This window comes from Colius striatus, chromosome 9 (assembly GCF_028858725.1).
Source record: "Colius striatus isolate bColStr4 chromosome 9, bColStr4.1.hap1, whole genome shotgun sequence".
Classification (NCBI taxonomy): Eukaryota; Metazoa; Chordata; class Aves; order Coliiformes; family Coliidae; genus Colius; species Colius striatus.
The window spans coordinates 13,688,742-13,701,499 of NC_084767.1; the positions used below are offsets into that span (position 1 = coordinate 13,688,742).

Sequence of the window (12,758 nt, forward strand, 5' to 3'; positions counted from 1 at the left end):
ACATGACAGGCCACAGCTCCAGTTGGCGTGGTAGCAAATAACCAGAAACACCCTGGTTGTTTTTCCTGCTACAGGTTAGAGTTCTTAACAGGAAGATACCGAAGCCCAGCATGTGATCAGGAAGTATCGCTCCCCATGCATCTCTGCTAGATATTCTCAGCTTCACTAGTTCCTTTCCCAGCCACCCACAGACTCCCAAAGCACCCGAGTTGCTCCAGGCCTCCACCACACCTTCCTCCACCTTGACTCCAGTTTTGAAGAAAGAGGCCCATTCTCCTTCAAAAGGCCAAACAGCCAGGGAGGAATAAAAACAATAAATCAACAAAGGACCCCAAAGCAGACACACAAACATCTTCAGGAACCAGCATCCTCTCTCTAGTCTGAGGTAGAGTCCCTCCCAAACCTCCCTCATTCCACAGGCAGTCTGCCAGAGCTCTCCTAAGCCGGTAAATCTCAAAACCTCCAAAGTCAGAAGGAACAAGTTTTCTGAAGCTGCTCAGCTATCCCTCACACCTCCTGTCCCACCTCTATGATACCTCCTCCCTTCCTCCTGCAGCTGTGGAGCACCAGTAGGGGTGCTGGCTGCTGTCAGGGAGAACATTTCTCCAACACTTTCTCCTTCACCATTTCTGGCATCTCCTCCCTTCTGATGGCCTCAGCCTTACTCCCACGTCAGGCTTCATCCTAATGGCACCGGTCCAGCCACAGCCACCATGCATCTCCTCACGACGAGTGGCAGCATTTTAGTATCAGGGATATGGGAAGAGAACCATAACTGTAAGAAGTGTGGTTACGTTTCAGCTGTAAATACTCCTAAAAATTAAATTGCCATCCCCCAAAGCCAACTCAAACCGATTTGATCAGTGTGAGGTACAGGCGTTTCAACATCAGTATCCCACAGCCAAAGCCAGTTCACGTCACTGCAGACAGCAGCCTCCTGCCCCAGACTCCTGGGGTCCCGAAACCTCTGTGCATCTGCCTCGGGCCGCGCTGCCCTCCCTGAGCTTCACTGCAGCCCATCCCGGTCCCCGGGCCAGAGGTGACATTGCAAAACCTTCCCAAACCCCATCTTCGGTGGAGCAATGAGGCCAGAGATAAGGGCGGCCAGCATGGTTCTGCCCGCGCAAGGCCAGCGAGAGGGGCCTGGCCGCGGCCGTCTCTGCCGGGGGAGGCCGGGTGGCTACGGGAGGGGGCAAACCCGGCTCCCCGCGCGACTGGGAGGTGCGGGCGTGCCCGGCGGCTCCAGGGGCGCTGTGCGGGGCCTGCGCTCAGCGTTCAGCGCTCGGCCCCGGCCCGGAGGCGGCGGCTCCGGCCCGCCCCTTCCTCCGCGCCGCACCGCGCCGAGAGCCGGGAGTCGCCGCCGCGCTCCGCCATGCCGGTGGGTGCCGAGCCCGGGGGGCGCGGGCGGGGGTGGCCCATCTCAGCCCCTGAGCCGGGCGTCGGGGCAGGCCGGGGGCCGGGAGGGGCCCGCGTGGCGCCGGAGGCCGCGGTGCGGCAGGGCCCAGCGGCGGCGGAGCCGGCGGGGCAGGGACGGCGTCGGGAGGCACCCCGGCCGCCGAGGCTCCCCCAGGCCCCGGGCGCGCAGGCAGGCCCGGCGGTGGGCCCTGCTCCGGGACCCCTCCTGCCCGCACACCGGCCCCTCAGAGCACGCAGGGCATTTGTGAAGTGAAAATCAAGGAAATCTTAATTACACTGGAAAATCCTTAAAGGGAACTGCCATTCCCGAACCACTTTCCCCAGTGAATTGTGCCTGTTGAAGGTCTTAGCCTCTCAGTGGTGGGGGCACAAGGTGATTTTGAATAAAAACAAGTAGGAGTTGCAGATGACATGTCAAAAAGTTTTGCCGTTTTTTTTGGTTTTTTTTTTTTCAAGTAAAAGTGCACGTTCAAGAAAAGGAAATTGGGATTTGTCATGGCAGAGATTGATGATTAGCGTTACAGGCAAGCACACACTGAGCCGGTGGCATGGAATCCCGGAATATTGGGGGTTGGAAGGGACCCCTAGAGATCATCAACCCCCTGCTAAAACAGCTTCACCTCCATCAGGTCACACAGGAACGTGTCCAGGCAGGTTTGGAAACCTCCAGAGAAGGAGACTCCACACCTTCTCTGGGCAGCCTGGGCCATCGCCTGAACAGTAAAACAGTTTTTCCTTATGTTTAAGGGGAACTTTTTGTGTTCCAAAAGTTACCCCTTGTCCTGTCACTGTAGACAACAGAAAAAAGTGCCACGCTGTCTTCTTGACATACACCTTTTGGTAACACTGAGGTCCCAGTGGAATTAAAGGATGAAAAAACACTATTAATGCTCCTTAAATTTTGGATTTGTTTATATTTTTATGGGTTTATTATGTTGAGGACCAGAGGCCTTGTAGACAGAAGAATATCAGGATGGGCACGCACAAAAAAGCTTGCAGGATAGTGGGTAGCTGGAGGTAGGAGACTTACTTCTCTGGGCAAGTTTTGAGAGCCCAGCAGAGGCCCACAGAGATGGCAACCTGTGCTGACCCTGCTGGTGGCCCTCTGAGTAGGCCCTCAGACAGCCTCGAAAAGCCCCTTGATTATGCTGTGAGGGACAGTACAAGGATGCCATAGAGAGGAATACCGACAGCTCTCAGTTTTGCTGAGGATCTTTTAGTAACATACATTTACCTTTTGGTTGGGGAGGATTTGAACTTGCTTCCACAGAGAAAAAGGCAAGTGTGGAGGACAAGTGCTGGTGGTGTGCCCTCCCTGACCCTTCGTCTGTCTCTTTTCAGAAACACGAGTTTTTTGTGGACATGACCTGTGAAGGCTGTTCCAATGCAGTCACCCGTGTCCTGCACAGGCTGGGAGGTGAGTCAGTGCTGGGTGTGTGATGGCCAGCTCTCCGGAGCAACGCCAGCTCCGGGGCAGAGTGTCAATGCCCTGGGATCCTCTGTCTTGTGGGTAAAAGCTGAGAGTGCCTGGTTGGAAACCTCCGCTCCCTGCTCTGCTTTGAGACTGTTGCTTAGTAATGAGTTGCAGGATTGTTTGCAGGACTCTTGGAGAAATGTCAAGGGACGGAGGAGCTGCCATGGCTGCAGGTGGCTCTGAATCACCAGGGCCTCACCCTGAACCCTCTGGGAACTGTACCAGTAGACCCCTGCTCAGGCCGCCTCCAGAAAGGGATGTCCTGCCAGGCACTGTTCCCAGGGAGGCCCAGGGTATCTGTGGCGGTGCTTCCCTGGATGCGTCATCAGCAGTCACAGTGAAGAGCTGCTGAGCAGTGCATTTGGTGGTTTCCTGCATAGCATGTTTTTAATATCATCAGGAAAATTATAACCCATGGCTCCTTTGTGCTAGGATTACCGAGAGAGGCTCTGTCCCACACCGGTTCTGATTACCTGTCATCCTGCTCCCTTGTCCTCACCAACTGAGAACAGCTTTCAGTTACCAAGGTGAAGGCCTTGCAACTTCTCCCAGACCCCATCACCACACTGCGAAGATCCCACTTTGTGTGATTGTCAGCACCTGAATCACCCATCAACATGCTGGCCAATAGCCTCATGATGCAGTGGCAGAGCTCTCAAAGCTGACATATACCTACAAGTTTTGTGCAAATACATGGCTGGATAGACACTTTGTGTCCATCTCCTTTGACTTGGCTGAGTGGTTTACTTGCTTATTAGCCATGTGGGAATCCATGTGGGAAGGTGCCTTTTCCCCCCCTCCTACTTAGAGCTGTTAGCTGGTACTGCTACTGAGGAAACCTGTCCTGACCCTGTCCCAACCCCTACACTAACCCCCTTGTTAGTGCCTATCTGTGCTAAACCACAGCACAGGCTGGGCTGGTTGGAGGTTATAGTGGCTGGTTTAGACTCAGCTCATTCGGATTGTTGCATGAGTGATTATGCTGATCCAAGGTGGGGTGAGCAGATTAAAGCAGTTGAGAAACCACGGTCCGTGGTGCAGATCTATAGGAGATCTGGCTTCCTTTTTACCAATACTGGCAGGGCACCAGTTTGTTTTTGCTGGCTGCTGACTGGCAGGAGACACATATACCTTTGACCGATGGCCTTGGGAGTACCAATATGTGAAGCTGGATGAGTGCTGGATGAGTGGCTGCTTCTAGCTGTGCAAACTGTTCTTTTACCTTTCTTTGTAGGTGTCCAGTTTGATATTGACTTGCCCAACAAGAAAGTGTGCATTGACTCTGAGCACAATGTTGACACCCTACTGGAAACCTTAAAGAAGACTGGAAAGAATGCTTCCTACCTTGGGGAGAAGTCTGCACAGTAGCCTTGCCTGCTGTGAGGAGGCTAGGTATATACCAGGTGTATGAAATGCTGAAGAGAGAAATCTCTATTTTTTCCAACTCTCCCAGTAAGACAGGCTGATTTCTGGGAAGCACATAGTAGCAAAGACCTGCAGGTGCAGCTTCAGCAAACCTCTCATACCAGGGAAGCAGCAGAAGCCAGCACCATTTCTGTATGGGACCCTAAAGCTGCTCTGGGAAGTCCACATGATCCCAGCCCTGGTTGTAGTGGAGAGGAGGAGCACAGTTCTGTGCCATTCCCAGGTGAACCTAGACCTTGCCAGAGCATATCATGCATGAAAACAAATCCCAAAGACATTCACTAGCTGACCAGAGAGAGTAGTGGTTCCTAAAAATACCAGGGAAGCAGATGAGACACAAAGACCTGTGTGGGTACATGATTCAGGGGATTAGTTGTTAGCACAAGGACCTCCAACATCTGATGTCGCTGTTAATCCTCTGCTAAACCTGAGGATGTGAAAAAAGAGCAGCACCCTGCTACCCTCCTGGACGTAAAAAGATGGGTTTTAGAATAGCTCCCAGTGCACCCAGCCCCTGGCCGACTGGATATCTGTCCCAAAGACCACCTGATGGTTGCAGCCTGTGTGACGCCCAGAGTCTCAGCACTATGAGGATGTGTACAAAACGCTCCTAACTGTGACATGTTTTTGCAGACAGGGTTCAATTCCAGTGGAAAAGAATTAAGTGAGAGGAGAGGGCTGTCCATTCATTGCACATTATGTCCCTTAGTGCCCAAGATTATTATATTGTATCTCTTAAGAGTTTGTTTCTGTCAGCTGGAGCTTTCTAATCCAACAGCATTGTTGTAAAATGATCTGGTGTGAGCATCACAAATACTCAACATAGATGCACTGAAACCAGTTCATGCTGATTTAATTCCCAGTCAGTAAGTCAGGGATTTACACTACCAGGAATTAAACTGATACGAAAAAAAAGATATGAGCTGATACTGATGTGTGTGTGCAACAGATCTGCATTGGTTTCATAGGCTGGCTTACTAGAACAGATATAAAATCTGGAATTTGTATGGCTTGAGCAAGCTCTTGATACTTCCTAGGGATTGTTTAAAATCATAGCTGTAATCAACATTGCTACTTAAAACAGAGGGAGAAACATGCTTTGAATTGATTAGTGCCTTAAACAGTTTTCAGCTTGTAGTATCGACCACAAGAACTGTTTTGAACTTGCAGGGACTTGTGGACTATGTCTGCAGTGCCTGCAAAAGTTAACCATTACAGCAAAGACTGTCTCAGATAATGGGGATGTGTCCCTTTTTTTCCTGGCCTGGTGTTTTTTGACACTTTCGTTATATCACATCAAGGCAGTTTGGGAGTCAGTTCAGCTGGTCGACCTGGCAGAACGTTTCCTTGATGCTTTTGTTTTCCTGATGGATTTTAACTGAAGCGATTTGACTCACCCAGGGATCATAAGATACAAAACAATGGAGAGGGATGGCTGGACTGCCCTTGCCAGTGGTTAACTGCCAGATCACTTCAGCTGTCATGGCAAAAAAGCACTACATTTTTGTTCTACAGCACATTTCCCTTCATAGGGGATATATTTAGGGGTTTATCTAACAAGAGAGAGAGAGAGAGGGAAGTTGCCTATCCCTGGAACACAGCTTTGTCAGATGGCTTCCTTTTGGCTTATTACCGGCAGAGGGCATCTTTGTACAACACTATCTCCTCTGATTCCGGGTGTTTTTTTGTTCCCTTTTTATTCATTCATTCATTTATTTATTTTGCAGGAACTCAAAACATGACTTCAGCAAAAACGTGGCTTAACTGTTTGTATATCTCCCAGCTTTCTCTGTCACTTGACCTTTACTGCCCTGCCAGATGTTGGAAAGCAGAGTGCTGGCAGGAGGAGATGGCTGTGTCTTGGCCTTTAAAAGTGGAGAAATGTAGAGGTTTTATGCTGTTTCTAGTCCTGCAGTAAATCGAGGCGCTGCTTCTATCTTTCAGTACATGTCTGTGTGTCTTGTGTGTCTTTGTACTGCTTTAAGCAGTTTGCTGTAAAAGATGGCTCATAGGAAGGGGAAACTACCCATTACATGCGAGACAGGTATCCCAGGAAATGACACCTGTCTTCAGAAGCTGATGGCAGCCTCTGCCTGAGGGACAGGTCTCAGGAGAACTGACCTTGAATGTCACTTAGATTTAGGGACTCTGGCACTTGGCAGATGTTTTTCTGTTACAGAACAGGCAAACTTTCCATTTGGGATGCAAGTGCTGGGAAGAAGGGACTCTTGCAGCCCCTCAAAGCCAAAGATAACCACGCGTCGTTTTGAGACAGACAGGGTAACGAGGGAGAAGTGTGCAGAAGGGAATGCATGTGCTGAGAAATGCAGAAAGGGTGGATGAAGAAGGGTGTGGGAGTCTCTCCAAGGTCCCTTGTGTCTTAGCCCAGTGACCAGCATTATGGGCTGTACTGTTGCTATGCCCAGCTCCTATCCATTTAGTTCAGGTTTCCCAGCCCAGTGAAAGGACTGCATGTGTCTGTCCCAGTCTGCTCTCTCTCAGGGGATGTCTCCCCTGCCTACCAGCCATGTGAGACTTGTTCTACAGAAAGGAAAACCAACTAAAGTTTGAAATAAAAGGTTACTCTTAAGAGATTTCTCATGCTCACACATTGAGGTTACTTGTGACAGAATTGCAATTTATTCTTTCCTAGAGTGGTTTAGTACTTCAAAGTCTTTCTTTACCATTATCTAAAGCACAAATTAATTGCTGTGAATGCACTTGCAGGGGCTGGAGATACTTCAAGGAAAGTGTTGTAGATGCTTTTTAGTACTTTTAATTTAAGGGAAGCTGAAGGATAGAAGTGTAACGTCACTACATTATTCTCGTGCATTAAAGTCTCCCAGTGACATGAAGTTTCCAGAGCCAAGGCCCAGAACCATCACTGCTTTGTGCCCTCAGGTGCATGGCATGACACCACCGGGGTCCTGAGGGAGCAAGTGGATACCTTTCCCCAGATCTTGCTGGTCTGAGCTAGTGCTTGCCAGCACTAGTTACTATTTGCTGCTTTCAGCTTCCTCCCAGGCATGGCCAGTGCCTCCACTGTTTGCCCTGTGGCTGAGCTCTGCTGGCAGTGGGCAGGGGGTACGTGTGCTGCCAGTGTGGCATGGAGCTGAGTGGCAGGCAGCGGCACGGTTGGTCTTGGAGCCAGCAGGTCTGGTGGCACTTGCTGTCTGCCAAAGTGGCAGGAGAGACTGGCCTGTCCTCCTGTTGTGCCCACAGAGAATAATTCCCAGTCTGTCACTGTAAACCAGCCTGCTCGTCCTTGATGTCTAGGCTGCAGCTTATGCCATCCACACATCTCCTGGCTGCTCTGCTCCCCTCTCCCTGCTCTGCTAAACTGTCTGTTTTGGTTAAAGCCTGCTAATCTCTCAGCCAGACAAGGAAAGGTTTCTACCAACGAGACAGGAAGTTTGTGCAGATACCTGTAGTTTCAGCATCCATCTGCAGGGCTGCAGTCTCCCAGGCCTGCCCTCCTGCCATTCAGCATGCTGCACACTGCTTTAAGCTCTTGCAAAAATGACATTGCAGCTTTGGGTGGAAGTGGGCTGCAGTGATGAGCTGTGGTCAGCCCAAGCTGGCTGCAGAGTGTAGTGGGAATACAGACTGTCATTTACAGCCTTAGAATGTCCCTATGTGTACGGCATGGCAGGGCTGCCCACAGCCACTGCCTTCAGGTGTCCCTGCCTGTGCTTCCCCACAGAGACTCTGCATGTACAGTGTTCATGGGCCTGCACATCTGATGGCTTATGGCATTTGATGTCCTGCTCCTTGCTCACTGTTCCAGAGCAGAAGGATCAGAGGGCTGACAAGTCTGCAGAGGCCACCTCTCTGATGCCATTTCCCGAGGATGCTGATGCGAACGAATGGTTGGGAAAGTACCAAGGGCTTCACTAAGCCCAGCTTTTGCCTTCCTCCGTGGTCCCAGTGCTCAGGCCCTCATATCACATCCTTCTTCCTTTCTCTCAGCCCTGTGGAAAATGCTTGAGTTTATTCTCCAGCAAAGAGGAGGGAAGTGCTGTGGTGGTCACTAACATTTAGTGAAAATCCCAAAACACCAGGACACCTGCTGATCAGAGCAGGGCTGGAAGATGGTACACATGCTGCTGCTTGTTTTCTCCACCGAAAGCCCAGCAGCACAGCATCATGTGTGCTCTCCATTGGCCTTGTGGGCTTATCAGGGGAACAGGGCGTTTCACCCAGACCAGGCAATTTGCAGAATGCTCCCTCTCTGCCTGCTTTCCTTTCCTCTGGATAAGATAAGGTGTTTGGGAAGATGGCCTGCTGGTCCAGCCTGCAGACAGCAAGGGCAGGAGGCTCTGCACCAGAGCTCCTGAACCAGTGGCTCTGCAGGAGCACAGCTTGCCTCCCAAAAGACCACCTCACCCATGAAGACACAGCCTTAACAAAGCTGAGCGAGGACACCCTGTGGCAGTCCCTGGTTTGGCGTTTTGGCTGATGACATCTGGTCTAGGGAAGTTGTGGCAGGAAGACTGAGTCTGAACAGAGCAGCAGACCTGCAGGGTGGCTGTCTGAGAGGCTTATGGAAAAGCTTTGGGAGAAGAACCAACTCCTTCATAGCGTTTAAAAGGATAAGACCACTGCCCAGCTTTTAAGATCCTAAAGATTTTCATTCATCAGGTTGGCCTGAAGCTGGCCCTCAGGTTGCACAACATGGAGAGGGCGCCCAACAAGCTTGCACAGGTAATGTGGTCACAATGATTTCCACAGCAGTGTGCCAGGCACTGAGGCTGCGAGGCCATTTTCAGACAAGGAACTTCTCCGTTTGCAGTGCAAACAGGAAAGGGTGGCACTTGGAAAAGGAGCTTTCCTGTACCACAGACACTCTGGCTCTGCACGATGTCCCGGTGACCTGCTAGAAGAAGGATGTGTTGGCCCTGCCAGCTGCAGGACGAGCAGCTGGTGAGGTGCAATTTGGTGCATTGCCACCCATGAAGACATCCTCCTTCATGAAGTCCTCAGCCCAGTTCCAGCTGAGCTGTCAGGATCTGGGAGCTGCCTCTAACTGCAGCAGCCCTAAGAACTGGGCAGACCCTGAGGGATGGGCTTTAAAAGTTATTTTGTTTTCCCTGCCTCAAAATTATCTCTGCTTTTCTCCCCTGTGGTGGTTCTGATGGAGGCATTTGCTTTTCTCGCCCATTTGTTGCCTTTGCAGCATCGCCCATCTTGTGGTGCTCCTGGGTGTCATTTTTCACCCAGTGTTACCTTCCCTCGCGTTTTAAACCAAAGTCTGATTTCAGTGGAAAAGTCTACAGCCTCCAAACCCCAGTCCTTTATGCACAAAAGAAAAAGCTGCCGTGGTTATCCCAGAGCTGCCTTAAGCACCACTGGCTTTTTGGCGCTTTCTAATTACCAGATGACAGGCAGGAGATGATTTTAGCCAAAGGAGCAGTTGTACTCAGTTGAACCACCCAGTAAATGAGAAAATTTCCAAAATAGCACCACAGGCTGCAGAAAGCAGACAGGGGATGGGAGATCCCCCTTGGTGCCTGCAAATGGTGATCGCTGGCGGCTGGCAGAGGTAAATTGCTGTGAAATTTCAGGGTGGGAAAGAAGGGTTCAGTTTGCAACAATCTCAGGAATTTGACAGGCGTGTCATGCCTGGGTGTTAAGGCTGCTACATGGGGGATTAATTACCAAAAGATGGGGATTTTCTAGTCTTACTCTGCTTTTAAATGTTTGCTGTAAGGAACAGCCCGCCTTAGGCTTCCACCTTTGCTCACTTGCCTGCTCCCAGCCCAGGCATGGCAGTTGGGAGGTGGATGTTTGACTTACAGGTAGGACCATAACCCATGCTTTTGGGATGAACATCTGCAACGTTGTCCTGACCAGCTGCCCTTTGAGCTGGAGCCGTGCAGCAGGGCCTGGAGGTCCCCATTGCACTGGGCTGGGTGTCTGTAGACACAAGGCTCGCTCTAAGTGGCTGTACATACTCGGAGGATGGAGGCCAAGCGTGATGAAACGGGTAGATAACGTGATCCCTTGGAGGGACTCCAAGCTCCCAAACCAGCTGCAAAAATAAGTTTGTCCCTCTTTCTGAACTGTGCTGCTCATGCATCTTTTCAATAAGGTGTACAAAAGGCCCATCCTTGTGAGACCAGAGCTAAGCTGAGGCCACTCTGCAGCGGGTGACAGGCTGAGCTGTTCTGACTCACTGGTGTACACAGCAATGCCAAAGGCCCTCACTGATTCCCTCTCCCTTGTCCATACACACAGATTCCCTCAGTGACCACCACAGGCAGCTTTCCACACTGCACCTTCCAGAACAGCAAAACACACAGGGACCTGACAGACTCCCCCTCCAAGACTGTGGCAGTGTAAATAGGGAAAAAAAACCCCAACAAACAAACAAAAAACAGACTTAATTAAGGACTGCAGGAGCAGGAAATGTGCACACGTGTGCTAGCCAGAGAATAAATATTTTCCTTCGGAGCTGCTTTCTCCAAGGGTTCAGAAAAGTGATGGAGGCTGGGTTACTGAGCGAGGGTAGCAAACAGTTGCCAGCCCCTCCGGAAGGCAGCGGCCACAGGGTGTTCTGTTCTGGATCCTTCCCTGGTGCTCCAGCCTCTGGCTTTAGCCTCCCCTTGTATATACTGAAGCTATTCAACCATTTGGCTAAAAGCAGATGGGGAGGGAGAGAAAACAAAGTAAAACAAAGAGGGAGAAAGGCAGCTTTTGTGTTGCCTCTATTTGCAAAAGACAGCCCAAGCCCCTTTTGGACTAAGGTTTAATTTATTGGACTCCAGAGAGCTGAGATTTGCGGCCCAACAGCTGCTGTTGGCAGTGGCATTTTGGGGCAGCCATAGGGAGAAGGTAGGAACTCAGCTCTCATGAGTGAGGAGCTCTCTCAGAGGGGCAGTGGGATGCATGAGACATGATGTAAGGTCCCTGCCTGCTCTGGGGAGAGCAGATCTGCTCTGTGACTGTTCTGCTACATGGACCTGGCCCAGATCACCTGGAAGGGACAAGGGAAACTGCTCTGTGTAGGCAGGAGCATTCAGCCTGACCCTTCCTGCTATTGTCCCTTTGCTCATCATGCCTGTTCCTGAGCACCTTTCTAAAGACTGCTGGGTGCTACATAGCTGAGTTTGGGTTTCCTCTTCACCAGTCGAGGCCAGTGGGTTGCTGTGCTTTCACTGAGGCAGAGCACAGCCAGAAGATGCTGCAATATTTCAGGCTTCCTCAGTTCCTAGCTGGTGTGAAATTCCCAGGGCAGGACCTTCTCTGCCAGCCCATCTGAGACCTACTCACTCGTTTTCAACAGATGGATGAGAAAACATTAAAACAACAAGCACAGCTCATTCCTGTGAATTAAAAAGAGATGCTTGAACAGAGCAGGAATCCACTGTGCCCAAGTACTCTCCTATCCCATTTCAGATGAACCAAGCTCTCCCCCTCCAAAGCTCTTGCTCGGCCATGGGCAGAGCTTGGCTCACAGAAGCCAGTGTCAGCACGGTGGACAATGCCCAGCAGTCAAAACAGAGGCTGCTGCCTTAATCTGTTGTGCACAGCTTTAAAAAAAGCCAACCCACACACCATTGTCAGGGTGATCCCAGCGGTTGCAGCACAGGGCTGCGGGGGGGTGCCTGGGGCTGCCTGCTCTCATGGCATTGCAGGGAACAGCTCTACTGGCCCCGGGACTAGCTCCTCCCGGCTCTGCAGGAGAGTCATAGCACAGACTTGTGCTGTGCAGCTGACCTACAAAGACAGCCTAGGGCCCATTGGCTCTTGCCTTCCCTTTGTGTCTCAGCTGAGCTGGTGGGGAATAGCCCTTCCTATCATCCCCACTAAGGCATGGGTCGCAGAGCTTAGGGTCTCTCTTCAGTGGAGAAAACCCCAATACAAGTTTTTGCATCTAAATTTCCCTTTATTTTTCCCTTCCCTACTTCCCTGCCTGTGACCAGTGCTAAATGGCTGTGCCCTCACAGGAGCAGCCAGCAGAGCAGGCAGCTTGGTGGGAACGATCCAATTTCCAGGGCAACCGGGACGGGACCGAGTCCAGAGCGTCCTCGACTCACAGTGCTGCTCTTATTTCTCCAGTTTCCTCTCCATTTGCTTTCTTAATTCAGCCTGTTCTTTGCCAGGGGAGAAGCCAAAAAAGCAGAGATGTGGCACATCCAGAGTCCTCCCCACTGGCTTTACAACTGCTGGGGGATTTTTAGCTTTCCAGTTTCAGGAGCAGCGCCCCAAGCTTGCTCTGTGGTCAAAGTATGTCAAAGTACAGTCAAAGGAAGAGCATGAGAAGCCAAGAGGCCAGCTCTGATTCCTTAAAGACTCTACACTCAACTCTTGGCTCTTCACCAAGGGTCCATGTGCTGAAGACATGGACCTTTATCCCCCAGGTAAGGATCATCATCCTTTGCCACTAGCACTGCCAGCCAGAGACACCTCCACCATGAACCTGCTTGGGGTAGGTGTGTCC

At 51.0% G+C, this 12,758-nt stretch overlaps 1 protein-coding gene across 1 annotated transcript; it reads left to right on the forward strand.

The window, feature by feature from the left end:
• Positions 1-1,273: 1,273 nt before the first annotated feature.
• On the forward strand, positions 1,274-6,263 carry ATOX1 (antioxidant 1 copper chaperone). Its single transcript, XM_062002442.1, has 4 exons — positions 1,274-1,378; positions 2,758-2,833; positions 4,125-4,282; positions 6,043-6,263. The coding sequence occupies exons 1-3, from the start codon at positions 1,373-1,375 to the stop codon at positions 4,256-4,258; spliced, it is 216 nt and encodes a 71-aa protein (XP_061858426.1). The 5' UTR covers positions 1,274-1,372; the 3' UTR covers positions 4,259-4,282; positions 6,043-6,263.
• The last annotated feature ends 6,495 nt before the right edge of the window (positions 6,264-12,758 follow it).

Coding starts and splice junctions, on each gene's coding strand:
- ATOX1 (XM_062002442.1), top strand. Junction 2,834..4,124: donor TGTCCTGCACAGGCTGGGAG/GTGAGTCAGTGC, acceptor CTTTCTTTGTAG/GTGTCCAGTTTGATATTGAC.